The sequence below is a fragment of the Mauremys mutica genome, chromosome 2 (assembly GCF_020497125.1).
Source record: "Mauremys mutica isolate MM-2020 ecotype Southern chromosome 2, ASM2049712v1, whole genome shotgun sequence".
NCBI lineage: Eukaryota > Metazoa > Chordata > Testudines > Geoemydidae > Mauremys > Mauremys mutica.
In genome coordinates this window covers 177,260,627-177,286,951 of record NC_059073.1, presented here as the reverse complement: position 1 = coordinate 177,286,951, position 26,325 = coordinate 177,260,627, and the positions used below count along the sequence as shown (strand labels likewise).

General features: G+C 44.1%; 1 protein-coding gene across 2 annotated transcripts in view; it reads left to right on the top strand.

Moving 5' to 3' along the window:
- Positions 1 to 15,457, top strand: part of LOC123364710 — a 52,875-nt gene extending 37,418 nt beyond the window's left edge. For both annotated transcript variants that reach the window (XM_045007038.1, XM_045007040.1), the window contains 6 exons: positions 195 to 219; positions 2,993 to 3,031; positions 3,971 to 4,072; positions 5,533 to 5,647; positions 12,931 to 13,770; positions 14,692 to 15,457. In XM_045007038.1, coding sequence (XP_044862973.1) covers positions 195 to 219; positions 2,993 to 3,031; positions 3,971 to 4,072; positions 5,533 to 5,647; positions 12,931 to 13,770; positions 14,692 to 14,747 — 1,177 coding nt within the window. In that variant the 3' untranslated portion in view covers positions 14,748 to 15,457. The remainder of the gene's footprint in view (positions 1 to 194; positions 220 to 2,992; positions 3,032 to 3,970; positions 4,073 to 5,532; positions 5,648 to 12,930; positions 13,771 to 14,691) is intronic.
- The last annotated feature ends 10,868 nt before the right edge of the window (positions 15,458 to 26,325 follow it).

Below are 26,325 nucleotides of genomic sequence, written 5' to 3'. Positions count from 1 at the left end.
ATTGTGGTCTTATATCCCAGCATTGAATGTGATTGTACAGATGTGCCATATGGTGGGAGGTCTTGATTAATAATTGAGGTCACTTGGAAAGTTGAAATGTGTGTGTAGGATGGCTTAGATAAAATTCTAAATCCTTTTTAAAATAGCCTTTATGCTGTTGCTTTAACAACTGAACTTTCTTCTTTTTATTCTAGGTGGGAAGATGATTACAAGCCTGAGGTAAGTGTTAGTAATTTTGAAATGTGTTGTATGATAGATATGTTTCATTGTTCTTGTTTTCTGAATGTTTACCTGTGTTTTGACTCAGTTTCCTATTTTATTGATATTGTATTCCACTTTATACAATAAAGTGAAATAACCGACCGTAACAAATCTTCATGTTGGTAAGAGATGCTTACCACTCTTTGGTTAATCAATTTTGTGGAGGAAGCTTTGTCTCTGTACCCCAAAAGTCAGTCTGCTTCCTCACTATTCCTTCCTTCCTTTAAATCAAAGACCTTCTATACTCAATAACTTGTTAAATCTTGGGTTAGCAAAAGGACAATAAAAAAATCCACAGATTTTTCTCAAAGATGTACCCTAGCACAACATGGTCTTGGTTCATGACCGTGGCTTCTAGTCGCTACAATAATACAAATATTCAATATATATTGATGATGCCCTTAGTAGCTGCCCTGAAAAGCACTAGGCACCAACAGCTTTGTCAGCCTTATCTTGATCTTAATATCAAAACTTTGACACACCATATGCTGTAAATCAGTGGTTCTCAACCTTTCCAGACTACTGTTCCTCTTTCAGGAGTCTAAGTTGTCTTGAGTACCCCAAGTTTCATCTCACTTAAAAACTGCTTGCTTACAAAATCAGATCTAAAAATACAAAAGTGTCACAACACACTGGGAAATGGCTTACTTTCTCATTTTGTGTGTATGAAATTTTAGTTTGTACTGACTTTGCTAGGCTTTTTATGTAGCCTGTTATAAAACTAGGCAAATATCTAAATGAGTTGATATATCCCCTGGAAGACCTCTACCTACACCCATGGGTATGCGTGCGTCTATTTGAGAACCATTGCTGTAAGAACTATGATTCTTCTGGAATTTGGCACTGTGCGTGGTGTCAGGCCAATCAGTTGTCTTGATACTTTCGGCTCTCTTAGTTGTGGCCTATTTCATTGGCATCGATATCTGCTGGTGCCATGAGAGCTGTCAAAGCACAGTGTCTAATCAGGGAAGAAATTGGCTCTCGGAGGAAGATATTCACATGCTATAAGAAATTCCACACTTGAATATGACATCTTTCCTCTTCATCATGGCTTGTCATCAGTTGTTACACTTTGGATTCACCACTTGACTTCTCTTCAGTTGCAGCTTTCTTGTACATTTAAAAAACTGATCTAGTTAAACCCATGCAAACTAGAGTTGCCAGGCGCCTGGTCAAAAAGGGACCCTGGTGGTTCCAGTCAGGACCACTGACTGGGCCATTAAAAATCTAGTCGGTGGTGCAGCGGGGCTAAGGCTCCTGGAAGCGGCTGGCATGTCCCTGCGGCCCCTATGCACAGGAGCAGCCAAGGAGGCTCTGCACACTGTCCCCGCCCCGAGTACCAGCTCCGCAGCTCCCATTGGCCTAGACCACGGCCAACGAGAGCTGCAGGGGCAGTGCCTGCGGGTGAGGGCAGTGCATGGAGCCTCTGTGGCCGCCTCTGCGCCTAGGAGCCAGAGGACATGTCACCGCTTCCGGGAACTGCCTCAGATAAGCGATGTCCAGAGCCTGCACCGCACCCCAAACCTCCTCCACTAGCCCTGAGCCCTTTCCCGCACACCAACTGCCTGCCCCAGCCCTGAGCCCCCTCCTGCACTCCAAACCCCTCATCCCCAGTCCCACCCCAGAGCCTGCACCCTCAGCTGGAGTCCTCGTCTTCCCCCCCCCCCACCCCTCTACCCCAACCTCCTGGCCCCACCCCAAAGCCTGCATGCCCTCCCACACCGCAAGCCCCAGCCCAGAGCCCCCTTTTACACTCTGAACCCCTCATCCTTGGCCCCACCCCAGAGCCCATACCCCCAGCCAGAATCCTCACCCCAAACCCTTCATCTCTGGCTCACCCCCACACCCCAACCCTCTGCCCCATCCCGGTGAAAATGAGCAAGTGAGTGGGGGTGGGTGAGAGCGAGCGATGGAGGGAGAGGGGGATGGCGTGAGTGGGGGAGGGGCCTTAGAGAAGGAGTGTGTTAGTGGTGGGGCCTCAGGGAAGAGGATGGGGCAAGGGTGTTCTGTTTCCTGCAATCAGAAAGTTGGAAACCCTAATGCAAACTCTGATGTGTAAACATTTATATTGTTTTAAAACAGTCTCATATAACTTTATCTTGCTTTGGTATATGTACCTTTAGTTAAACTTGTGCAATTGGATATTTGGAGTAGAGCTCAGGAGTCCTAATTCAGCCACTGACTCACTGACCGTGCACGAGCCTTTCAACCTCACTTTCTGCATATAAAATTGGCATAATTACTTCTCTCTCTCACAGGTGTTGATTTTTTATTTATTTATTTATTTTTGGTAAGGTGCTTTGATTATCCTCGTATGAAATATGTTAAGGGCAAAGTAAATTCTATTAGCATTTCACCTTTAGAATATCAACTTATCATTGAAATAAGCTGTAACATTTGAAATAAAATGTTAAATATTTAACAGTAAAAGACCTGTTCTCTTATGTTCAACGTGAGAACAGAAAGGTAATTGCTGAAAGTGAAGAGGTTTTTCAGGAACCCTATATCTTGGGAGCTAAAGTCTGTCTTAATTTTGAAACTTACGTAGCCCAAAATGGAAATACTGCAGTTGTTACTGTATATACCAGCAATAAGGGCCTAAGATTATAATTGACGGCTGTAAAATAGTTTCTTCCCTCAAGCGTTTGGTTGTTATATATTATGATGTTTTGCAGAAGAGTGTATATATAAGCACTGTAATCAGTCCTTGCGGTGGTTTTCCCCCCTACAGAATGATCCAGTTCGAAAGCAGAAAGCCCTAGAATACTTGGTATGTACAAAAAGTATTTTGCCAGGATTTGCTACGTTTTAACACTGGATTTGCACCACTGCAGAAAGAACGAATCTTGCATGAATCACTTGAAAGATTATGAATGAACTTGATCAGTAATTCCTACTTTTAAGTCATATTTCAACAGATCTTAAAGATTGGGCAGCTACAGTATAAATAAATCCTTTGCTGCTTGCTGTTGCCTGTAACATCATATTTTAGAACTTGAATTTGAACTGCTTCAGAGTTCAAAGAAATAGAACTTGATATCTCTGCTTTTTGTAGTAGAGATTTTAACATTAGCTGCTAAAGTAATTTTAATAATGTTTAATGTCTAAAATATTTTGCTAAGACAATGTTCATGATTAATTATGGCCTGTAATTTGTTCAGGGAAGTGTCTCGTCTGTATTTAGAAGCTGTGAGAAGAAAAGGTTGCTTAACTATTTTCTTAAAAAATAATTTGAAGAGAGGCTCAGACACCTGCTTCATCCTGCCTTTTTGGTTTTTACTGTGGTGCTCTCTGGCTGCTCTCCCACTCTCTTATGCCATTTTGCCCCATCTATATAACAAAATTCCAGAAATGTCATTCTGAATCCTAAAATGTCTGAGGCAGTGTGGAGCATTGGAAACAGCTACCAGTGTGGATGAAAAGCCCTCTTTATTTAGATTGTCATCTGGTTCAGTCATCACTGGGATTTGAGGTCTGTTAGCATCCAGTTTGTAAATTCTCAGCCCTTTTTTTGCTTTTTACATCTCATTTCCCTAATTTTTTTGCTTAAGTTGGTCCTAGAACTTCATTTGAATCCATTTATTTTGCATCTATTTCCCAAAACTCATGATCTCCTTTGGGAAGTCCGGTTGAGTATTTGAGATAAGTGTCCTTAGTTATTGTTTGAAACTTAACCTTTTTGAATGTGTGATTATTTTTAATTTGACAGGAAACTTTTCAGGTCACCTCAGACACAGAAGCAACTCTGGTAGTTAGTATTACACAAGATCTGACAGAAGCTTTGAAGACCTTTTGTAAAAAGAAAGCAGCTGTAAGTAATTGGTCTACCTGAATGACTAGTTTCCATATTGTGGTGTTCTGTTGCAAGGGTTTTCCCATTGGTTTACCCATTCCTCCCATTTCATAATCATGTAACATCCCTGCAACAACTACGGCATTTGGCACAGAAATTAGGAAATAAATTTAAGTATAAGTAGCTTGGTTTTTAAAAGTTAATTGCACTGTTTTTTTTTCTTTTTAATTTCTTTTCCACGTCCCATTTGTCCTGTTTTTCTCCCCTCTGCATGTGTCTCTCTGCAGTTGGCCTCCTTTACCTCCTTCTGTACATGCTTACATGTTGCCTAGTTGTTCTCCCACCACACTGCTTTCCTGCCACTTATATATCCAAGATATAAGGGAACTAACTCAACCATTTGGTGTTTTCCCCCAAATGACACTACTTGGCTGCTTTATTCTTTTCTCCCCTGGACATGTGGACAGTTCTCATTGGTGGCATGCAGCTCTGTTCCTGCTTGAGGCTTTGAGCCATGAGAACAGCTCCTGTTTCTTCTTCTTCTCATATAGCAGCAGACTGTAGTAGAGACAACTAGACTGGCTGCTCTTCTATTTCTATCCGCTTATATATAGCGACCAGTGAAAATCACGGTTCCATGAAACCGTGATAAATTAGCCTAGTATTGCGACTTTCAACAGCAGAGGCAGAAGCAGGCATCCGTACTTACTCCCTGTTGAGGCCTCAGCTGCTTGTGGGGGGTTAGCAGACTGGTCCCATTCTGGAGTAGGACAGGGAGGTGGTGGGTTGGTCCTATTCTGGGAGAGAGGGGATTGGCTGGGATGGGGATGTCTCTCATTATATGGCTCCAGATGGTCTGGCCCAGCCAGGGGCAGAGATCAGGGCCTGACTTATGCTCAGCAGCCATGCATATCCCATGAAATTCAAACGTTCACCCATGACATTGCCATGAATATTATTTTAAAATACAACAAAGTTTTGAAAACATGTACAGTAACTGGAGAAGGAAGAGGGGAATAAGGAAAATAATCCCTGAAGTCTTTCAAGGAAAAAAACATTAGCACTGTCAAAACTAGAATGTATTAATACTGGCCAAATGGTTAGTATGTTTGGTTGGCTTTCATTTTGCTAGCACTAGGCACATTTTGATAAACAGGTATCATAAGGTGTGGGTGTGTATGTGTGTGAGAGAGAGCTCAAAGGCCTAACTTGTATATTTGAGGTTGATTTTACTCAGATTAATGGCTAATTCAAAACTGGTCAAATGGGAGGAAGTTGTTACTCACATTGATAGTTGTGAGCAAAATAGGGAGCAAACTTGAACAGCACAGCAAAACATAGGATTCATTGCTTAAAAATAGCATTATCAATGAAAATTTATTGGCATTCTGTAGGAAAAGTTGCTATTTTTGAAATGTTGAAAATGAAATGTAAATTTTTAGAACAAGTACAATGAGATGTGCTTTATTTCCCCCTAGGTCAATTATGCCAGCAGCCTGAGGCCACTGATGTCAATATCTCAAGATGAGCTTTCAGCAGGAAAAAACATCCAAAAACCATACAAGTCTTTTGAAAATTACAAAGGCAATTCAGGTACTTTGCAGGGTGTCTTTCCCAAAATATTCTTAATAAAGTGGTTTTGAATTCACAGAACGTGCTATATGAGGATTTAAACCTCCGCCCAGTCATGCTACTCTGCGACTAGAATGCTGTGCTTTAGAAGTGCTCTGTGATTTCCATTTCTTGTCTGGTGCAGTTCAAGGAGTTTTGGGTTTTAATCTGTTAAATCCTTCCTGTTTCTGGTACTGACCACCTGAAGACCTGCCCATTTCATTGGGTGGTACCAAAGTAGCTGAGATTAACAGGCGGTGCTAGAGCTGTCATCTTCTGGCTTTGATGGGAGGGTTTCTTCAGTGAGGGGTCTGTCTGCCATATTGTCCAGTGAGCAGAAATAAATCTGCTGAAACCACTAAAGGGCACAGGGTAAGATGTATGCCTCCCTGCTCTAAAGTATTACTAAACTATTTTTTTGGTGGGGGGGAGTTACGTATGGGTCAGCCACTACATGAAATAAATACGAGTGGTGCTGTACCAACCTACGTGTAAAGACAATCCCTTGTCTGTCCACGTGAAGAACAGTCTGATTTTGTTAAAGGGAATTCTGGGACTGAAGAAAGATATAGCTGATTTCATGGCCATCTCATCCCACTGCATAGGAAAGATAGGAAGCATGACAAGAGACCACCCTGGCTTAGCCAGGAGATCTTCAGTGATCTAAAACTCAAAAAAGAATCCTATAAAAAGTGGAAACTAGATCAGATTACAAAGGATGAAAAGAAACCAATAACACAAGTATGTAGAGACAAAATTAGAAAGGAAAAGGCACAAAATGAGATTAAACTAGCTAGAGACATAAAGGGTAACAAGAAAACATTCTACAACAGTGTTTCTCAAACTGGGGATGCTGCTTGTGTAGGGAAAGCACTTGGTGGGCCAGGCCGGTTTGTTTACCTGCCCCATCCACAGGTCTGGCTGATTGCGGCTACCACTGGCTGCGGTTCGCTGCTCCGGGCCAATGGGAGCTGCTGAATGCAGCGCGGGCCGAGGGACATACTGGCCGCCACTTCCAGCAGCTCCCATTGGCCTTCAGCGGCGAACCGCGGCCAGTGGGAGCCGCGATTGGCCGGACCTGTGGACGGGGCAGGTAAACAAACTGGCCCAGCCAACCAGGGGCTTTCCCTACACAAGCAGCGACCCCAGTTTGAGAAACACTGTTCTACAAATACATTAGAAGCAAGAGGAAGACCAGACATGGTAGGCCTATTACTCAATGGGGGGAGGGGAATAACAAAAAATGTGGAAATGGCAGAAGCGCCAACGGATTTTTGTTTGTTTGTTTGTTTTCACTAAAAATTTTTAATAACAATTGGATATCTAACTTAGTGAATGCCAGTGAAAATGAGGTAGGATCAGAGGCTAAAATAGGGAAAGAACAAGTTAGAAATTACTTAGACAAGTTAGATGTTCTCAAGTCACCAGGGCCTGATGAAATACATCTTAGACTACTCAAGGAGCTGAATTAGGAGATATCTGAGCCGTTAGCAATTATCTTTGAAAAGTCATAGAAGATGGGAGAGATTCCAGAGGACTGGAAAAGGCGCAAATTATAGTCCTAATCAATAAAAGGGGGACTAAAGACAACCCGGAAATTACAGACCAGTTATCTTAACTTCAGTGCCTGGAAATAATGGAGTAAATAATTAAGCAATCTGTTTGCAGACACCTAAAAGATAATAAAGTGATAAGTAACAGTCAGCATGGATTTGTCAAGAACAAATCATGTCAAACCAACCTAATAGCTTTCTTTGACATGCTAACAAGCCTTGTGGATGGGGGGAAGCGGTAGATGTGGTATATCTTGACTTTAGTAAAGTTTTTTATACTGTCTCTCATGACCTTCTCATAGACAAACTAGGGAAATAAAATTTAGATGGAGCTACTGTAAGATGGGTGCATAGCTGGTTGGAAAACTGTTCCCAGAGAGTAGTTATCAGTGGTTCAGTCAAGCTGGAAGGGTGCATCAAATAGGGTCCCACAGGGATTGGATTTGGGTCCAGTTCTGTTCAATATCTTCATCAATGATTTAGATAATGGCATAGGGCAGGGGTAGGCAGCCTATGGCACGGGCGCCGAAGGCGGCACGCAAGCTGATTTTCAGTGGCACTCACACTGCCTGGGTCCTGGCCACTGGTCCGGGGGGCTCTGCATTTTATTTAATTTTAAACGAAGCTTCTTAAACATTGTAAAAACCTTATTTACTTTACATACGACAATAGTTTAGTTATATATTATAGACTTATAGAAAGAGGCCTTCTAAGAACATTAAAATGTATTACTGGCACGCGAAACCTTAAATTAGAGTGAATGAATGAAGACTCGGCACACCACTTCTGAAAGGTTGCTGACCTCTGGCATAGAGAGTACACTTATAAATTTTGTGGATGATACCAAGCAGGGAGGGGTTGCAAGTGCTTTGGAGAATAGGATTAAAATTCAAAATGACCTGTAGAAATAGTCTGCAGTAAATAAGATGAAATTCAGTAAGGACAAATGCAAAGTACTCCACTTAGGAAGGACCAATCAGTTGCACACATACAAAATGACTGCCTAGGAAGGAGTACTATGGAAAAAGGATCTTGGGGTCATAGTGGATCACAATCTAAATATGAGTCATCAGTGTAACATTGTTGCAAATAAAGCATACACCATTCTGGGCTGCATTAGCAGGAGTGTTGTAGGCAGTATACAAGAAATAATTCTTCTGCTCTACTCCATGCTCATTAGGCCTTAACTGGAGTATTGTGTCCAGTTCTGGGCACCACATTTCAATAAGGATGTGGACAAATTGGAGAAAGTCCAGAGAAGACCAACAGAAATCATTAAAGGTCTAGAAAACATGACCTATGAGGGAAGATTGAAAAAATTGGGTTTGTTTAGTCTGGAAAAGAGAAGACTGAGAGGGGACGTAAGTTTTCAAGTACATAGAAGGTTGTTAAAATGGGGAGGAAGAAAAATTGTTCTCGTTAACATCTGAGGATAGGACAAGAAACAGTGGGCTTACATTTCAGCAAGGACGGTTTAGGTTGGACATTAGAAAAATCTTCTTAACTGTCTGTGTAGTTAAGCACTGAAATAAATTTCCTAGAGAGGTTGTGGAATCTCTGTCAGTGGAGATTTTAAAGAGCAGGTTAGACAAACATGTCAGGGATGGTCTAGATAATACTTAGTCCTGCCTTGAGTACAGGGTCTGACCTGGTGTGCCTGGGGCAGCTCTCACTGAACATGCCACGGTCAAGGCAGGCTGCAAAAGGGAGAACAGGTACTCCCAAGACTGGTGAGTAATATTGAAGCTAAACTCCCCAACCAGTCACAAATTCTGCTTCTGATCCCCCACACTGGTAATCAAGAAGCAGAAAAGGAATCACACAGCCCCCTTTACTGCATTCCAGTTTTCTGGCTCCCAATCAGGACCTATGTCCAGTACAATGAGAAGTTATTTAAAAAACTCTGCTCACATACACAAAATGTTCTTCTGACCCCAAAGGGTCAGCCACATTTCCAGGTCAGTGTAGATTTGGATCTTACCCAAAATACCATGCTGCCAGCCAATCCTTTAGTGTCTAAAGACAAGTTTATTATAAAGAAAAAAGGACGAGAGATGTTAAATGGTAAAACAATCACATACAATTACTTTAAAGTCCATCCGGTCCCTAGCAGTATTGGTGAGTTTGCTGGCTTGAAAGTCGCTGTGGACACATCCACAACTTGGATGGGTCATTCAGTCCTTTGTTCAGAGCTTCAGAAGTTTGTAGGAAGGTTACTCCAGAGGTAAGAAGCAGGACTGAAGACAAAATGGAGAAGATGCAGCTGCCTTTTATAGTGTTTTTGCCATGTGTCTGGTACTTCCTTTGTTTCAAACACACTCATAGCAGATAGCACATGACTTTGAAAGGCCTTAGGGCTTGGCTACACTTGAGAGTTGCAGCGCTGGGAGTTTACAGCGCTGGTCATCCAGCTGTGTAGGAACAGCGCTGGTGTGTGGCCACACTCACGGCTACCAGCGCTGGTGTGTGGCCACATTTGCAGCATTTGCAGCGCTGTTGGGAGTGATGCATTATGGGCAGCTATCCCAGCGTTCAATTGGCAGCAACATGCTTTTCAAAAGAGGGGGGTGGGTTGGGGCTGTAGTGTGTCAGGGAGCGGGGGAGAGAGAGAGAGGGTGGATTTTTGGAGCCAACATTGTGTCTTTAGCTTCCTGCCTTGCAAAATCAGAAAACCTAGGGGTTATGGTGGACGAAAAGCTGAATATGAGTCAACAGTGTGCCCTTGTTGCCAAGAAGGCTAATGGCATTTTGGGTTGTATAAGTAGGGGCATTTCCAGCAGATCGAGGGATGTGATCATTCCCCTCTATTCAGCACTGGTGAGGCCTCATTTGGAGTACTGTGTCCAGTTTTGGGCCCCACACTACAAGAAGGATGTGGATAAATTGGAGAGAGTCCAGCGGAGGGCCACAAAAATGATTAGGGAGCTGGAGCACATGACTTATGAGGAGAGGCTGAGGGAACTGGGATTGTTTAGCCTGCAGAAGAGAAGAATGAGGGGGGATTTGATAGCTGCTTTCAACTACCTGAAAGGGGGTTCCAAAGAGGATGGATCTAGACTGTTCTCAGTGGTAGAAGATGACAGAACAAGGAGTAATGGTCTCAAGTTGCAGAGGGGGAGGTTTAGGTTGGACATTAGGAAAAACTTTTTCAGTAGTAGGGTGGTGAAGCACTGGAATGGGTTACCTAGGGAGGTGGTGGAATCTCCTTCCTTAGAGGTTTTTAAGGTCAGGCTTGACAAAGCCCTGGCTGGGATGATTTAATTGGGGATTGGTCCTGCTTTGAGCAGGGGGTTGGACTAGATGACCTCCTGGGGTCCCTTCCAACCCTGAGATTCTATGATTCTATGAAAATGTTCCCGATCCCTTACCCTTAACTCTTAACTGCAAACAGCCTGCATCCAACGGACTCCCTCTCTCCCCTCTGCCCCCGCTGTTTCTGTCAAGCAAACACTCACTCCCTGCCTGCCTCATTCACAGGGGTTATCTCATTTGTGATTGTTCACAGTCAGGTACAGATTGATCACAGCAAACAGGAGGTGTTTGATAAGCAGCTCCCGGAGCTCCGAGTTCACAACAAAACAAAGAGAGGCTGCATAACAAAACAAAGAGTAATTTAGTTAAAAGCATTCTGGGATATCTGCTAATACCTGGAGGCCAATAACAGCGCTGGTGTGTGTCCACACTTGAGCAGCGCTGGATCACCAGTGCTGCACTCGCTACACCCCAAGCAGACCAGGTGTTCAGCCAGCGCTGCAGCCAGGGAGTTGCAGCGCTGGATGTGCCTTGCAGGTGTGGACAGTTACTAATTGCAGCGCTGGAAAGCCTCCACCAGCGCTGCAACTTTCAAGTGTAGCCAAGCCCTTAGAGTTCTTTCCACAGGCATGCAGGGGTCATAAGGTGAGTCATAAGGTGTATCCCTTGCCTGCTGTCAGTTGTATAGCTGATGTCCCTTAATGGGCTGTCAAACAAGCATTGCAATTTTACAATATTGGTATTCATAATATCCTAAAGTGTCCCCGAGATTCCATACAGTGTCACACAGGGCACTGGACTAGAAGGCCTCTTAAGATCCCTTCCAGTCCTGTGATTCTATAAATCAAGTGAATAAAGCAGCAAAATTTCAATGTCTGATGCATTTAATTAGCTAGAAAAAGTAAATTTGGAACTTTGAAGCATTTTGGTTAAATAGGCAAAGTGAGATGGTTAATAGAAATTGGAGAAAAGTTAGAATTTTAGCAGATTCTCAAAAGCTCTGTGAAAACAGGATATTGCCTAAAGCCAAGAAGAAAATTCTCAAAGATGAGCTGCAAAAAATCTTTTAAATCAGGCTTGTATCAATATTTTATTCATTATGTCGTAAAGGTTTTAATTTTGTAAAATTTCTTCCTTCTTTTTTTTCCACTTTAAATGCAACAGCCTCCCCTTCAAAAGAACAGTGACATTCCTGATATTTCTAAGACAGAGCCCTCCTCTTTATCAGAATGTTAGTAATTTTGAGTTTAAAACAGATGTTAACAACTCTTGGAGTTTTACCACTGACTTCAGTGGGAACAGTTAGGCTAGCCCTGAGGACTTTTGGAAATCCAGTCCCCAAATATGTAGGCCTCTGTAAATACCTCACTGAGGAAGCAGATTCTGCAAACAATAGAAAGGCTGAGCACTGAAATTCTCCATAATAATTGCTTTAAATATTTTGACATTCAAGTTTCTAAACTGGCCTTAAGTGACATGAGAAAAGTAAACCTTACATCAGGGATTGGCAACCTTTCAGAAGTGGTGTGCCGAGTCTTCATTTATTCACTCTGATTTAAGGTTTTGTGTGCCGGTAATACATTTTAACATTTTTAGATGATCTCTTTCTATAAGTCTATAATAGACATGTAAACTATTGTTGTATGTAAAGTAAATACGTTTTTTAAAATGTTTAAGAAGCTTCATTTAAAATTAAATTAAAACGCAGAGCCCCCCAGACCGGTGGCCAGGACCCGGGCAGCATGAGTGCCACTGAAAATCAGCTCGCGTGCTGCCTTTGGCATGCGTGCCATAGGTTGCCTACCCCTGCCTTACATAGCACTGTGTTAGTTTCACCTGCTTCCTACTTAGGTCAGTTTTGGACATACATGCTAAACCTGGTGGCTGAGAGGCAGATTTTAAAAAAAACAAAAACTTGTTTGTTTGTTTGTTTTTTAACCTGCAGTGTCTTCAGATTATAACTGTTTTTCAGGCATTTTAACATTTGTGTTATCCTTCATTTGAGCACACTACTGTTAATTGGTGAGGCACACAGTCACAGTTTATTTTCATGGATTAGCATCTTTTGGTTTGTTTTTGGACTAGTTCAGGGGTGGGGAAACTTTTTGGGTCAAGGGCCATATCTAGGTGGGGAAATTGTATGCAGGAAGGGACTAAGGGCAAAGGATTGGAGCAGAGGAGGGATGTGGGGTGTATGAGGAGGCTCAGGGCAGGGGGTTGGGGTGCAGGAGGGGTGTAGCAGGGGGCTCAGGGCAGGGGATTGGGTGCACAGGGCTGCAGGGTGCAGCAGGGAGCTATGGGCAAGGGGTTGGGGTGCAGGAGGAGTGTGGACTGCAAGAGGGGGCTCAGGGTTGGGGTGCAGGAGGGATGCGGGTTCCATGGGGTTAGTTAAAGTTTGACCAATTTCTTCTGCTGATGGCCTGTCATTTTATTTAACTTTACTTGCATGTGTCTTTTCAGGAAATACTAACTGGAATCAAGATTTTTCATCTCAAAGACCTGAACAGGCACAATTTACATCACAATTGGATGCAAATACTTCATTCACCACTGCCAGTTCATACAGTTACCAAACAGGTGATGGATCGTCCTCATATGGACTAAGACCTAATGATTCTGCAACAATGGCTGCACTCAGTAATTCATTTGCCCTTCAGACCGGAGGCTTTGCTACTGGAATCAATGAATGGCTGAAGCAATTCAATCAATCTGCTTCTGTATCCTCCCAGTCTACTTCAGTTGGAGGCACCTCTCCCTACTTCACATATTCAGGGAGTGGATATTCAACGGAATACAAGTCTAATAGTGCCCAAGGAAACAAAACTACAGCACCTGATAACAGAATGGCTTATGGTGTTGGAGGTACAAATTGGAAGAGTCAAAAAGCATTTACAAATACAAGGAATTTACCTGACCAGAGATCATCCTATTCTGCTTCCTCTGCTACATATCCTTCATCTGGAGGATATTCGACAAACTATCCTTTACAAGGCTGTTCATCTTACTACAGGGGTGGGTCTTCAAATTCCACTTCTTCATCAAGAGGTGGTTCTAGTTGGTCAGAAGAATCGAGATATCAGAAATCAGATTTCAAGACTGATTCGGCCTCATTTCGTTCCTCCTCTTCTGTCCACAATTCATACAGAGATTACCAACAACAAAACAGAGAGTCAGATAAGATGTTTGATGAAGATGCCAGTGGTCTTACTCCCAACATTCTGCATAGACTTCAAGGAAAGGATGTACCTACGATGACCAGAATGCTCAAGCAGCTGACTCCATATTATCCAGCACTTCAAAGTAAGATTGTGAAGATTTTAACCTTAGTGTAAAGCCTTGTTGGCCTAGTTTGTAGTGTGAAGTGCTATGAAGCAGTAGTCAAAGGTTCCAACTGTGCAGAGGGCTGAGGTGGCTTGTTCAATTGTGAGGGTCGCTTTTGGGTTGATTTCCCTCAACAGCACGTTTGCAGCTCAAGATTGGCATTAATACTGGTCTGAAGGGAGCTCAGTTTAACTCTTCTGAGGACTGATAGAATTGTTTTGGTGATGTGGTTGTGGGAAATTGATGTTACGAAATGGGAGAGAATCCTACCTAATTGGGGGGAGGATGGGGGAGGAAGAGCTTTGTTCTGGGCCGTCTGGCTGTCCAGGTTCCAGATTTCATAAAGCAGACAGTGTGCTTCATAGTCCAGCAAATAGTACCACAGGGGTGGCTGCTAAAGAGAGACTGAGTACAAATAACTGGGTTGGGGGAAATCTAGCATTGGAGATAATAGTAGAGAGACATGCAAAATGTGTGTCAAACACACTTGGGGATAATTTTTTTAATAGTAAAATATTTAAACAGCCAGTTTGATATTGATTTTGACTGCTGTTATGAGACGGTAATTTGTCAATTATTTTGCATTGGTATCTGCACAAATAAGCATTATGAATTGCAGTTTGTTTTAAATAGTAGAAAAATATTCCATTTTATGAAATGTATTTCTAGAACATTTAAGGCAGAACTGATTAAATATATAACTGGGCCATCATTAGGTTGGCAAATTTGCCGGACAGATAATGCAAATTATTCTACTGTATTAGAATTAGGAAAGTTAGTTAAGGGAATTAGGAAAGCTAAATCTTTAATTTTTAACATGGTATCTGCTATATGCATTTATGCAAAGTTGCGTAAAAATGAACAAATAATTTAAAGATTTTTCTTTTTTTCCTTCACCAGAAATCAATATTGAAACATTAGTCAAAGCATTAATTGAAACTAGAGAAATAAATTAAGAAGATAAAACAGCTGAATTGGAACTGATGAACAGAACACTGAAGAATCTTCACTTCAAGTTTTTAGGAAACAAACTCAACAATTTAGTTTTGGATGTGGTTTCTTTTGTTTTGTTTTTTGTGGAAGGAGATAGGGTTTATGTTTTTAGTACAGTAAAAATGTAGTTGGAGCACAAATTATTGTCATGCAGATGAATATACTGTTCACGTATTTTTATGCATTTGTTAAATATTTTTAGTAGATTGCACTGGAAACTCTTGGTTTTTGAGGGGCTGGTTAATATTAATCACCCTTTTCCAAAAAAGTTTTTGTATGTTATAATCCATTTAGGAAGAATATTCACTGAAAATAGAGGTCCATTGCATGAAAAATACAGAAATGCATTACTTCACATATAAACCTATGGCCAGTTCTTCTAATTTTAGACTTTATAACGAGTTAGGATACTTTTTAGAAGTGTCTATACTGAATTTTTTTTTTTGAAACACATTAAAATGATGGGCCCTAAGCAAAATGTTTCTCCTCCTGTGGACTCAAAATGTGCTCTTAAATAAGAAAATGCAAACACTTGTTAGTGGAAAAAATTAACCAATTTTATTTTTAAATTGTAAAAATGCACACAAATATGGAAATACAACCAGAATTCTATTGTATAGAATAGCATTCTGCATTTTCAATGTTTATTTGTAAAAAAAAAAATAATAATAATTGGGGCATTTTGCAGTGTTGATTTTCCAAACATTAAAGCCAGGATGAAATTGGGTTAAAATTTAAAAAATAGAAAAGTTGGGGGGAGGGAACCAAAAAAATCCTTTTGTAATATACACATTTTACTACAGTATAAACTTTTTTAGTGTACAAAGGGATATTTTGTGTGTCTCAGAGCTAGTAGTTTTTCCAAGTATCCTGGTTTGCATATGCTCGCATAATTTTCTCCTAAGTATCCTCACTCATATTGAGCCTCTTGCTGTCTTGGGGGTAATCCAACTTTGAAAATGTGCACTCTGCACCAATAAATCCAGGGGGTACACTCAAAGCTCACTGTGCTACTTTGCTGAAGTTAGGAAGTATGTCTTGATGACTGTTCCAAAAAGCCCACACATCCAGTTTCGCATTGTCTCGATTAGGCAAGTTCATGTAAGTAGTAAATTCCCCTTTCAGATTTGAAATCTATCTTTAGTGGCAAATGGTTCAAACGCTCTGGCATAATGGTCATAGTTTGCTGCAAAATTCACCTTGAGGAAGGGGTGCAACACCTGGATGACATTCCAAAAAGAATCTTCGGCAACAAACACTTTTGGGTTCAGATTATAGGTCATGGGCGTCTCCTATTTCTCACTGAGCATTGTGAAGAGAACACGTGCCAATACAGAAGTGTTAGCAGTAGTCTGAGAAACACAGAAAACACTGGAGTTATCACACAATGATTCGAAGTTTTCAACAGTGAACATTACCTTGGTATGCAGAATCTGGCGTTCATTCTGGTTATTTGCCAGTCTCTTCAGAGTTTCTGCTTTAGAACCATCAAACTCGGGATGATCTAGAGATGCATTATTTATATGACCGGCAGTGAAGTACAAGCTCATCCACCGATGTGGCACAACAGGGGTAGGTAATCAGCAGTGAGCTCTGCACTCATCTTGCACTGTGTAAAACAAAACCTTCAACTTGTTTGCATGCTTGAAAATAGCCCCGAATCTAGTGATGGAAGATTTCAACTCTTTCATTTCTTCTGTAGCAGTGGCTGCTTACAGCGCAACATTAATCAGATGCACAGGACAGGTAATATGTCACAGCTCCGGTTTTTGAGTGAGTTTAATCTCCCATGCAAACTTAACCATCTAGGAAGCAGATTCTGTGTTAGTTGTGGCCAAGTTTTCCCAAGTTAGTTGGTACGTATCAAACATGTCAGTTATTGCTGCATCAACAAAATGGGTGGCAGCAAATGGAATGAATGTCACATGAGCACAAAACAATTTTGCTTTGTTTTTGTTTTTTTATTTCAATCAGATGATCCAACACATCAGGAGACTCGTCAAAAATCAGACTAGAGACCACGTTGCCATCAGTTTACATACTGAAGCATCACCATTTTCTTTCAGATATGTATAAGTGAGGGTGTCTGCATTAGGAAGGGCTTTTGCTGCTGGACAGTATTGTGACACAGTCACCAATAGGCCTTTTTGCAGTTAACTAATTGTCCAGCAAAACAAAGAGCGCACACACATTCATTGACACAATCGTGCTTTGTTCTCTTTCATTAAAGCTCCGGTGAAAGCTCCTGATATTGACTGTTTATCCCAAAGCTCAACTTCTTCAAGCTTCTTGTGTTGCTTGCTTTCAACATGCTCCTTTATTCTGTCAGTGTGAACACTGACCTCAGTGCTGCAGCACTCACAGCTTAATGCATCCTCTTCACTCCCCTCTTTACTTTTCCTGATTTTTTCCTGCTGGTTTTCAGGCATAGATTTGTGCTTTCACCCCATGTGTCCCTTTTTACTTTATCCATGAAGGATTGATTGTTTAAATTCAGCACCACACTAAACAAATGCAAAGAAATAGGTGGGCAGTGTCTCCTTGTGAGCCAATCATAGCGCGATATTAACACTGTCAATTTTTCCAATCTCTATCGTGTGCGTGTTCTGTGTTTTACACTACGGAATTGCTTTAATCTCAGTGCTGCAGGACACAACAATCATGTAAAGTGTTAGTGTTTAACCAAGTAAGTACTCCAAAAAAAATAGTGTGGATTGATAAATGGGTGTAAATCAGTAAAAACTGAACTACTTTTTTATTAAAAAACAAAATAAAACTGATAATGGTGAAAATCGGTAAAAACTGAAAACGCAGAACACCCAAGAATGAGACAGTTACAAATCATCATGAGGCCTAGAACAACCCACTTACGTCAGCACCAGCCATGTTAAGACAATTGGTGATTCACACCAGAATAGAAATCCTTCCTTCCTTTCATTATCAAAAACAGACTAGGAAATATTGGAACCTGTGGGAAATCCAATATAAGTATTGGGGTAAAATTCAAATATAAAAAAAAATCACAAACTTAAAAACTAAGTGAAGGCTTTTCAATTCATAATTATATTGAGGTTCTGATTTCTCTCCCTCCCCTCCTGCAGTGCCAAAATCCAACTTCATTAGGAGTTATGAATGCACAGTACCTATTTAAAACAAAAATGGGCTCTAAGTGTCCAAATTATAAACTATGAGCAAAGTTTTATCAAGCCTAACATGAGATTAAAGATCTTAGATACAGAATTAAAAAGGGACTAGGACAGCTAATTATAAAGATCCGTTCTGTTCAGTGCCTTTGAGGAAATTGTATTCTGTGTTGTAATGCAGACAGTGTAATTTTCTTCTCACCCACTTTTGTGATGCTTTTCACTTTCTGCATTAAATCCCAGTGGTGCTGCAAAACCATCGCTAGCTTCATTGTAGGCTTCCATGAGATGTCATATTGCTTCCCACTAATATCTTTTATAGTCAGTTATAGAATATTGTACAGTTTTGTCTGCATTTCTTAACACAAGCTACAGATGAACTGATTATAGTTCCTTTAAACTTTTACCCTCAAGCTCTCCTCTCGGAAGCTTAAATATTTTGCTTGTGGCTCAGCTGGTAGTTGGCATCGGAGATCCAGTTTTTCCTCCCCGTACACCCCTCTGGTTGTAATAATTGAAAGATTCCAAGTTGTTTTAATTCAGGCTGTATGGTTATTGCTAGATACCTGTATGGACAAGTTACAGACAAAATGGACTCTTAGGAAATAAGGAGGCTTATCCTTTTAACTGTTGCTTCGGTGAGTATCAAGGTTTCCTTTTTTAAAAAGTGTGGAAGTGGTAGCTGTTGTCCTAGATGAGTGCAGAAAGCATAGTAAAAAGGAGAGACTATAACCAAAGTAATGTTACTGCAGCTTTTTTAGGGCTGTATTGAGGAGCTTGTACCTTTTTGGTCTGGTATTTAATTGGCAGCCATGGCTGTGTAGGGATGACATACTGCAGCTTTCACTGAGTTGGAGAACATAATGAACACTAACCTGGCCAAGATGGCAGACTACTGTAGTAGTTGGCATCTCCAACCAAATGTGACCAAGATGGTGTTATGTGGGTTACACAACATAAGCAACCTTAACAGAAAACTGGTCTTCCTTGGTGTCACACTGGACTGCTCTGACTTACTGTGACCATCTAAAAAAGACTGGTGCCAAAATCAGGACTAGGAATAATCTAATCAGCAAATTAGCCAGTTCAGTTTGGAGCATAGCTCTGGAACTGTGCTATTCCTGAGTGAAATACTGTGCCCCTGTGCGGAGTCATTCAGCTCACACTAAATTGGTTGATGTTGAATTGCACTCGACCATGTGCATCATCACAGGCACCCTGTAGGTACTCCTATTCCAGGGCTACCAGTTCTGAGTAACTAGCTCCTCCACACCTTCGTTGCAGAGAGTTTACAGCTGGACTGGTGGAAAAGCTACATGCCGATCCAGTTCTCCTACTGTATAGGGACATCTGCAGTCACCCCACAGCATGATTTACATTGGGACATCCATTGTGGTCTCTAATGCCAGATTGGAATCTGTCAGCAGCAGCCCTATGGCACAATGATTGGAATGGTTTCCTTGTTGATTCAACCATCGGGATTTGACCTGCCGTGTCACTTGTGGACTCTGCTGAACACTGGCCAAGGACTATGTGCAGCCCTTCTCTACATAAGGTCTGTGCAATGACCCACTTTGTCAATGGCACATGTTGTCAATGAGTGCCAATTACCTAGCCTTCAGGGTGGCATAAGGCCTTTTATTCTGGTGATGAAGCTGCTGTTGGGTGGCTCCACAAGCACTGCAAACGCTAGAAGAACTGCAGTTGTTGCTTCATTTGGATCAGCCCCCTTTCCTGATGGGGTGAAAAGTATTGGAGGAGGCAACCAAAGATGATGATGATGCAGCAGCAGACTAGATTAATAGGATAATATGGAAATATTGGAAAGATCACCACTATGGGTAGGCAGAAGGGAGGGACTTGTGGGCAAGGAAGAAGAAAGCACTTTCAGTCCATGAAGTTAAAAAAATAACTTGGAAGTGTACAGATGAAATTGGGAAGAAAGTTAGGGCTTGTTTTAGTTATGCGTTGAGTATCTGAGTAAGTCAGTTTAATGCAGTATGTGGCAAATGGCCAATGTTCTTGAGGTGGGTCCCGCACTTTTCCTTGGTGTGGTGGGTGAGGGCACCGCCTTGCCCCTATTCTTGGGCTCCTCAAGTGCCCTGGAGGGGGTGAGAAGGGCAGTGGGGAAGGGTCTCAGGTTTGTTTCCTATTCCAGTCTCAGCGCCTTTGGATTCACAGGCTTCTTACCCTCTTTCCCCTGGGCAGGGTTTCCTCTTGGTTTTCTGTGCTGGGGGAGTCCCTCTCCCCTGCTTGGGCACAGGGTCTCCCTTCCCTTGGTATTCAAATCCTCTAGTCAACACCAGTATGCCTCCAAACTACAGTCAGCTCTCCTTCCCTTCTGTCTGATTGAAGCAGGGGTTTCTATTAGGTCTTGGGCAGGGCCTTAATTAGCTTCAGGTGCTCTAATTAACCCTTAGTAACCTCTCCTTAGTCTACATGGAATAAGGCTCTGATCATCCTGAGGCTTTATACCTCCCATCTATCATTCTCCTGCTTCCCTCTGGCCCTGCTGTATCACATATTCACCTCACCCCATCCCGCTCAACACCATGGGGTTAGGCTACTTGGGACGAGAGGCAGTGCTGTCAAGACAGGCTGTCAGTGTTGCTGTGTTGGCTACCGGCCCTATGCTGTACCTGGAAGTGGAAGGGTTGTAGGGACAGGAACCATCTAGTCACTCTTGCATTCTTCTCCTGGTGTCTGTGCATCCACTGGAGCAGAGTGTGGTCTGCCACGAGGGTGAACCACTGCCCCAATATCTAGTATCAGAGAGTCTCCATGGCTCATTTAGCTGCCAGACATTCCTTTTCAATGACAGCATAGCGCTGCTCCTTGGAGAGGAGTTTCTGGCTAAGGTACAGGATTGAGTGTTCCTCCTCCCCCACCATCTGCAAGAGAATGGCCCCTAGCCCTACCTCCAAGGCATCCAGCTGTAGGCTGAATTCCTCCAAGTCGGGGGCTATGAGCACTGGATTACTGCAAAGGGCTGTCCTTAAGTCTGTGAATGTTTCTTCTGCCGCATTGGTCAACTTTACTATATCTGAACCCTATGCTTTTATCAGGTCTGTCAGTGGCCAGGCCCTCATGGTGAAGTGAGAGATGAACCTGCAATACTAGCCCTAAAAATGCTCTGACTTGCTTTTTGCAGTGCAGTCAGGGCTAACCCTGTATTGCCTCTACTTTGTTCCAGTGGGGTTTCACTAAGCCCCTTCCTACTCTGTACCCGAGGTGTCTGGCCTCAGCTAGCCCTACCGCGCACTTGGGAGGGTTGGCAGTGAGGCCGACCTATCTAAGGGTGTCAAGTACCCCTTCTACTTTCTCCCCTTGTATTTGCACTACGCGGAACAGTAGATCACCTCTGACCATACAGTATGGCTCTGGGCCTTTGGTTTTCCTCAGTACAGGCATGCCGTTTACCTCCACTACCTCCTCCCTCATGTTTGCATATAGTGGATCATAGGCTTGGTCTTGCCTGAAATTCTCACGGGTGGGGTTGATCTGGCCTAATTTTGTGGGATCAGATTCAGCTCTGCCCCCGGTGCTGGGGACTGCCTCTGGGTCCTCAGTGGTTCAAGCTGTCTCCTAGCCTCCCAGACAGGATTCCCTACCAACCCAGGCGCATAGGCGGCAGGTTCGTATAATTTTTGGTGGGGCCCAAAATGGTGGTCCCCCCCCCCCCGCGCTCTCACCCTGTAAGCTGATATAAAATGAAGCTACAATGCGTCAGCACCACAAGATTACAAGGGTCAATTAAAAGTGGAAAGTCAGAAGCAGCACTTGCCTATTAATACCTAATATACGGTATTAAATTTTGTTGCACCTGTTGTGACAAAGTGGGAATGTTCTTAATGTTTTCTCTGAATACTGTGTGGGTGCCTCAGTTTCCCCTGCAAAGTGCCAACTGACGGTGTTGGGGACAAAGAGATCAGGTGGCCTCCTTGTCCGGAAGAGACACAAAGGCCAGATGAGGGAGTGTCAGTTTGGAGCTGGCTGGGGAAATCGGGAGAGGCCCAGAACTTGGGTCTGGACTCCCCACCCCCCAAGATGGACCTGACTGAGGGGTCCTGTTTTCTGTACTTACAAGCTCTGTTTTAGACTGTATCCCTGTCATCTAATAAACCTTCTGTTTTACTGTCTGGCTGAGAGTCACATCTGACTGCGGAGTTGGGGTGCAGGGACCTCTGGTTGCCCCAGGACCTGCCTGGGCAGACTCGCTGCGGAAAGTGCACAGTGTGGAAGGGCATGCTGAATGCTCCGAGGTCAGACCCAGGAAGGTGTAAGCTTCTTGCCCTGGAGACAGTATGCTCAGAGAGGAGGAGGCTCCCCCAGAGTCCTGACTGGCTTTGTATGGAGTTGTTCCAAAGCATCCCAGCATCCCCTTCCACACCATGCGCTTCCCGGAAGTCTGCACAGGCACTGACACTCCCTCCTCTGGCCTTTGTCTCTTTTCTAAGCATTAGGAGGCCACCTGATCTCTTTGTTCTCCAACACCTTCAGTTGGCACCTTGCAGGAGAGTGGCCCAGGCCATCAGTTGCCTGGAGACAGGGTGTCAGCCATTCTCTGTGCAGACAGCATCACACTGGCCCTCTAGGGCTTTACAACAATCACACCCCCTTATCCCACCATCTAGAGCCTTAAGAAATGCATTGGGGAAACTGAGGCACACAGATAGTATTCAGAGAAAACGCCTGTATACGACCAGTTACATACTTTGAAGGGTGTAAAATAATCAAATATTGTGCTAAATACAATGATACTCCAAACTGACCACCAAATTTAAGTTGCATGTTTTTCCCCTCAGGTGAGGGTTCTGGGGTGGGGCTGGGGATGAGGGGTTCACAGTGCAGGAGCGTGCTCGGTGCTGGGGGTGCAGGCTTTGGGGTGAGGCAGGGCTGAGGATGAGGAACTTGGGGTGCAGACAGGCTGCCCCAGGGCTAGGGCCAGAGAGGACTCCCCATCACCACCACTGGCAGCAGCAAGAGGGTCCCCTCCTGCCCCCCATGGCACACACACTCTGCACATGCTCCTAGAGCCCCTCTCAGGTCCAGAAAGCTCACTCCCCTCCCCTATGATGGGTACTGGGGGGGGGGCCACAGGTGGCCTTCCATGTTGCTGCCCCTCACCATAACTTCACTGTGGATGGGGGATGGGGCTGCCCCTTGCCCAGCATGGGGCAGAAGTGGGGTAGGCAGGGTGGTGGCTGGCTATGGGGTGGGGGAGCAGGGTGTCATAAAATTCACCCAAGCCCCAGCTGCTCAGGTCTAGGAAGCCTCCCTCTCCCATCCCTCCTGTGGTGGGTGGGTTGGTGGGTGCTGGGGGAGGGGGCATTGCCTTCACATGTAGCTTCCTGCCTCCCCTGTGCAGCCTGCTGTGCCTCACTGGGGGTAGGAGTAGGGGCTGGGACTGGGGCTGGGGGGGAATCATAGGGTCAAACACTCAAACATAATAAAAAATCATAGGGTCAAACACTCACGGAAGCCCCAACAGCTGCTAAGGTGAATGTCTGTCTGTCTCCTGGCCCGTTTGTGTCTCCTCCAGGTAGGGGCAGGAGAGGAGAGGGGAGGGGAGGGGAGGCCCCCTCCACTCCCCTCCCCCTCCTGAGTGCTTCAGCAGTCGTTAGCACATTCCTCTTATGCTAATGCTGCAGCCCTTAGGCTACCGGCAGCAGCAGCAACTGTGCGCTCTCTTTACATTCAGGCAGGGAAACTCCGGGGAGGGGGAAAAATCTAATATTTCCAAATATTGGTGGAGCAGAGCCCCTGATTATGAATATTCCTGGGGCTTTAGCTCCAAGAGCCCATATAAGTTGGCGCCCATGCCCAGGCGGCTTTCTGGGTCCCTGCCAAAATCCTGGTTCCTAACCTTTTATCTGCCCTCCTTTCCCACCTAGATTTCCAAGGCTTGGGGGGGGGTGTGAAAATAATTCTGGGACAAGTCCAGTGAAAATTGGTCAGGGCTATCTGGGGGTGCCTCAATTTCAGGCTCTCTGGGGGGAAGTAGGTTCTTGAACCCTGGGAAGTCCCTACCAATTAAGACTGTGTAGGGGAGGCTGGGGACCACCCCTGCAATGACTCTGATAGTATTCCCCTGGATCTCAATCCATACTGGGATTGGGGGTAGAAATTTGTGGTTCAATGGACGCACGTTTTGGTCCGGTTCAGTTGGTATTGCTCTGCTAACTTCCCCGAGACCAGTGTGACAGCACTCCCAGAATCCACCAAAGCTGTGTGATACAATGCCATTCATTTTTACCAGCCTGGTGTATGCATGTGGGGTTGTTGCAACCCCCACCAGGCCAGTTAAGCTACACGGCTCCCCATGATCCCCCTTGAGTGCACTGCATGGACTCCCCCCTGTTGGGGCACTGGGCTGCCATGTGCTCCAGTTTCCCACACTCATAACACTGATACCTTACTCCAGTTGTCACCCTTTGCCTTGGGCTATTCAGCCTGCCCCAGCCCTCTCCCGCTAGGGCCTCAGGGCTTTCCTGGGCACCCTTCCTTCCACTCACCGTTCTCCTAGAGTTCTTGATAACCTGGGGCCTTGGGATTGAGACTGACTTCCCGGTTTGCTGTGTCTCCTCGCCTGGGATCTGGAACAGTTAGCAGGCTGCCAGCTGTCTCTCTATGAGGGTGACCAATTCCTCTTCGGTGGAAGAATCATTCTGGCCAACCCAGGCTCGGAGGCCCAAAAGTAGCCCCCTCATATACTGGTCCAGTACCAGGAGCTCCATTTTCTTGGAGCTGAAGGCCAAGGGCTGTAGCCACTTCCAGGTCAGGTGGATTAGGTCAAACAGTTGTGACTTTGGGGCCTTGTCCTCATTATACTGTCACTCATTGAACCTCTAGGCTCTCAATGCTGTCATTACCCAGGAACTGGCCAGGATCTCTGCTTTCAGCTGGGGTAGTCTGCCGCAGCCTCCATAGCCATAGCGTAGTAGGCCTTCATGTCCTCCCCACACAGGCATGGGGTGAGGATGCCAGACCACTGATCTCGGGGCCAGGCCACCTGCAGGGCTATTCCCTCACAGGCCAGGAGGCACGCCTCCACATCATTCTCCCACATCATTTTCTGTAGGCAGTAGCTGGCCTGTATGGTCTATGTTGCGTCGTAGCCACAGGTCAGCTCCATGAGGGCCTTCATCTGGTTCAGCATTCCTGCAGCACAGCACGGTCCTGGGTGGAGCCATAGCCCTTCCCTGGGCTCCATGTGGCACCTGGGCTAGATATGGCATGCCCCCTTTTCCTACCCCACCCATTCCTTTGCACTAAACACCCAGAGCCTAGACTGATGCAGAGGGGATGGGAGGATGAGTCCTGGAATACATGTCTACATCAAAGAACCACAGTTACAAGAAGTTAGTTTCTTCTTCTTTGAGCAGCTGTAGACATGTATTCCACTTAGGTCATTCACAAGCAGTACCCACCTCAGGAGGCAGGACAGAGTCTACCTGAGCAAGGATTACAGGACCACCCTTCCAAAACTTGCCTCCACCCTAAAAGATGAGGTACTGGCAGAGTGGTTTGTAAATGTATGTACAGATGACCATGTAGCAGCCCTGCAAACATCACTATTAAGACAGCTTTGAGGGATGCTATTGACTTTGCTTGTGCTCTCATATAAAAAGCTTGCAGCTGCTAAGGTGGCATAACTGAAACCATTTCATATGCAGTCTTGCTACAGGGCGTTATCCATTTAGAGATTGTCTGTGAAGAGACCCCTTGCCCATTGATATGCTCTGCATATGAAACAAACATGTGAGGCAAAGCACAAAATGATTTAGTCCCATCCAAATGAAAGGATAGACATTGCTTGATGTCTGCGTACGGAGATGCTGCTTCGCCGCAGATGAACGCAGCTTAGGAAAGAATACAGGTAAATATACTGCCTGCTTCAAATGAAACTTGAGAAATAACTTCAGACAAAAATGTGGGGTGTGGTTATAAAGTCACTTTGTCTTTGGAGAACTGTGTAAAAGGAGGTTCTAACATTGTCTGCAACTCTCTCACAGTTCCTGCAGATGTTACCACTATCAGGAAGGCAGTTTTGACACACAAGTGGAAAGGGATAAGGTGCCAAGGGTTCAAACAGAGGTCCCATTAAAGCTGCTAGAACCATCTTAAGATCCCACAGAAGAACCAGCTCATGGACTGGAGGATGGAGACAAACTTTTTAAAAATCTTGCTACCATGATATTAAAGAAGACTGACCATCTCTGAGTGGGGGAATGAAACACATAGATGCACTCTCCATGAGCTAAGCACAAGTCCCAACAACTGATGGTGGAGCATGTACTCCATAGAGCTAGTATCTGCTGAATTTTGTGGGCCAATGACCACCCCGACAATGGCTTCCACTTCACTGAATAGGCCATTCTGGTTAAGGGGTTTCTAC